The sequence below is a fragment of the Mobula hypostoma genome, chromosome 15 (genome assembly GCF_963921235.1).
Source record: "Mobula hypostoma chromosome 15, sMobHyp1.1, whole genome shotgun sequence".
Taxonomy (NCBI): Eukaryota; Metazoa; Chordata; class Chondrichthyes; order Myliobatiformes; family Myliobatidae; genus Mobula; species Mobula hypostoma.
In genome coordinates, this window is record NC_086111.1 from 73,222,875 (window position 1) to 73,224,819 (window position 1,945).

A 1,945-nucleotide genomic window follows, 5' to 3' on the forward strand; every position below is an offset into this window, starting at 1 on the left:
GATTACACGGCAGGCAGGCACCGAGCAGGCAGGCTGCGGGAGCCCAGCAGGCGGCTGCGATCCTCCCCTGCAATCCAGTCCCAGCGTCTCTGCGTTTGCAATTAAAGCATTCTGTAATTAACATTCTGTTGTTTGCAATTTGCATCGCCCTGCGTGGATTTTTAAAACTGCAAATGGCTTCAGAGGTGGAATCGTTCCCTGATGCGCCAGTCGAGGAGGAAGCAGAGGAGAAGAAGACTGCGGTGAAGAAGTCGGGCTCGAAGAAGAAGAAGAACCAGCAAGGGAAATACAGCGCGCTGCTGGTGGAGATCGTGCAGAGGCTGGGCGCCCGCAACGGCTCCTCGCTGGCCATGATCTGCAAAGAGGCGAGGAAGGTGCCCTGGTTCGACGACCAGCACGGCCGCATCTACCTGCGCTACGCCCTGCGGGCTCTGGTGCTCAACGGCACCCTGAACCAGGTGAAGGGCAAAGGGGCCAACGGGTCCTTCAAGCTCACGAAGAAAGGGGAGAGCAGGCAGGCGGCCAAGAAGAAGTGGGCGGCCTCGGCCAGCGCCGCCAAGAAGACTAGGAAGCCCCCAAAGACCAAGAGCCACTCGGGGTCCAGCAAAAGTAAGAAGGGCAAATCGCCCAAGAAATCCAAATCCAGGAAGGTTTAAAAAGACCCCCCCCCCACCCAACCCAGTATTTGCAATCTTTAAAAAAATGCATTTGACCTTTTTTCCTGTTTTATTTTTGTCGTGCAGAGACCTGTTGGTTGGGTTTTCATTTGTCAATGTCCTCTCACCGATGGACGTCCCGGTTAGACCGTGAACGCGGGAAATTTTGATTTTTCTTTGCGATGTTAATCGACATTCCGTTTCAGGCTCCTGGCTCGTCGCTTTGCAAATTTTTTTTTCATGTTCTTTTCCACGTACACAATTGCTTAATTTTGTAATAATCGTGAGAGCCAGGAAAAAAATAACGGTATGCTGGGTGTAACGGATTGTTTCATTAAAATGCAGCCCTTCGGGAAAAAAATACCCGACAGAAAAGATTATTGCAACTTTTGTGTTATTTACTGACGAGCCATGTTTTTTTTGTTAAAAATTAAAATTTTTGTATTAAAAATCGGTGCGGTTTCCGCTCATTTGCTGGTTCCCTCGGCAGTTTCCCTTGGGTAACGGATTCAGCCAATCAGCGTGCGGGAAGTTGCCATTCTCTCTGGGCGGGAGGGTTTCTCGAGCGCTGATTGGCTGCGGTTTATTCGCTATTTTTTATTGTTGAATTAAGTTTGTTCCAGCTGTGTTGGGGCATTAAAAACGAGTTTGCAATCAAAAAGGGGCAAATGCCAAGGAAGGGAAGACATCGGTTTATCTGTTGCGTTTCTGTAACGCGCGCACACACATTAAAACTAACCCAACCGACCGCGCCACCTCACTCAAGCACTAAAAATATTGATGGGCAGCAAAGGCATAAAATTTTAGCACCTGTGATGCAGGGAAAGTCTTAACATCTTGTTTACCGAAATGGGGGGAGAGGTGGGATCTCATTGAAACCTACCGAATATTGAAACCCTTCGACAGAGTGGATATGGGGAGGATGTTTCCTATGGCGGGGGAGTCTAGGACCAGAGGGCACAGCCTCAGAGTAGAGGGGTGACCCTTTAGCCAGAGGGTGCTGAATCTGTGGAATTAGTTGCCACAGCCAAGTCATTGGGCGTATTTCAAGCAGAAATTGATAAAATGCCTGATCAGGGCATGAAGGGATACACCCAAAAGCATATGATAATTCTCCTGAGCCAAAAAAAAACGACCCCTCAGTAATATTAAAATGATCCTTTGGGATCAAATGGAGAAGGCAGTATTTATTGGCCGTTTCCAAAACGATCCATCTTGAGTCTTAAGAGAGACGTGGACCACAAACATATTTGATAAAACAGGGTCTGGAGTCCAACCGAGATCTGACC

At 48.4% G+C, this 1,945-nt stretch overlaps 1 protein-coding gene across 1 annotated transcript; it reads left to right on the top strand.

The window, feature by feature from the left end:
• Positions 1–1,107, top strand: LOC134357137 (histone H1.10). Its single transcript, XM_063068434.1, has one exon. The coding sequence runs from the start codon at positions 174–176 to the stop codon at positions 654–656; it is 483 nt and encodes a 160-aa protein (XP_062924504.1). The 5' UTR covers positions 1–173; the 3' UTR covers positions 657–1,107.
• The last annotated feature ends 838 nt before the right edge of the window (positions 1,108–1,945 follow it).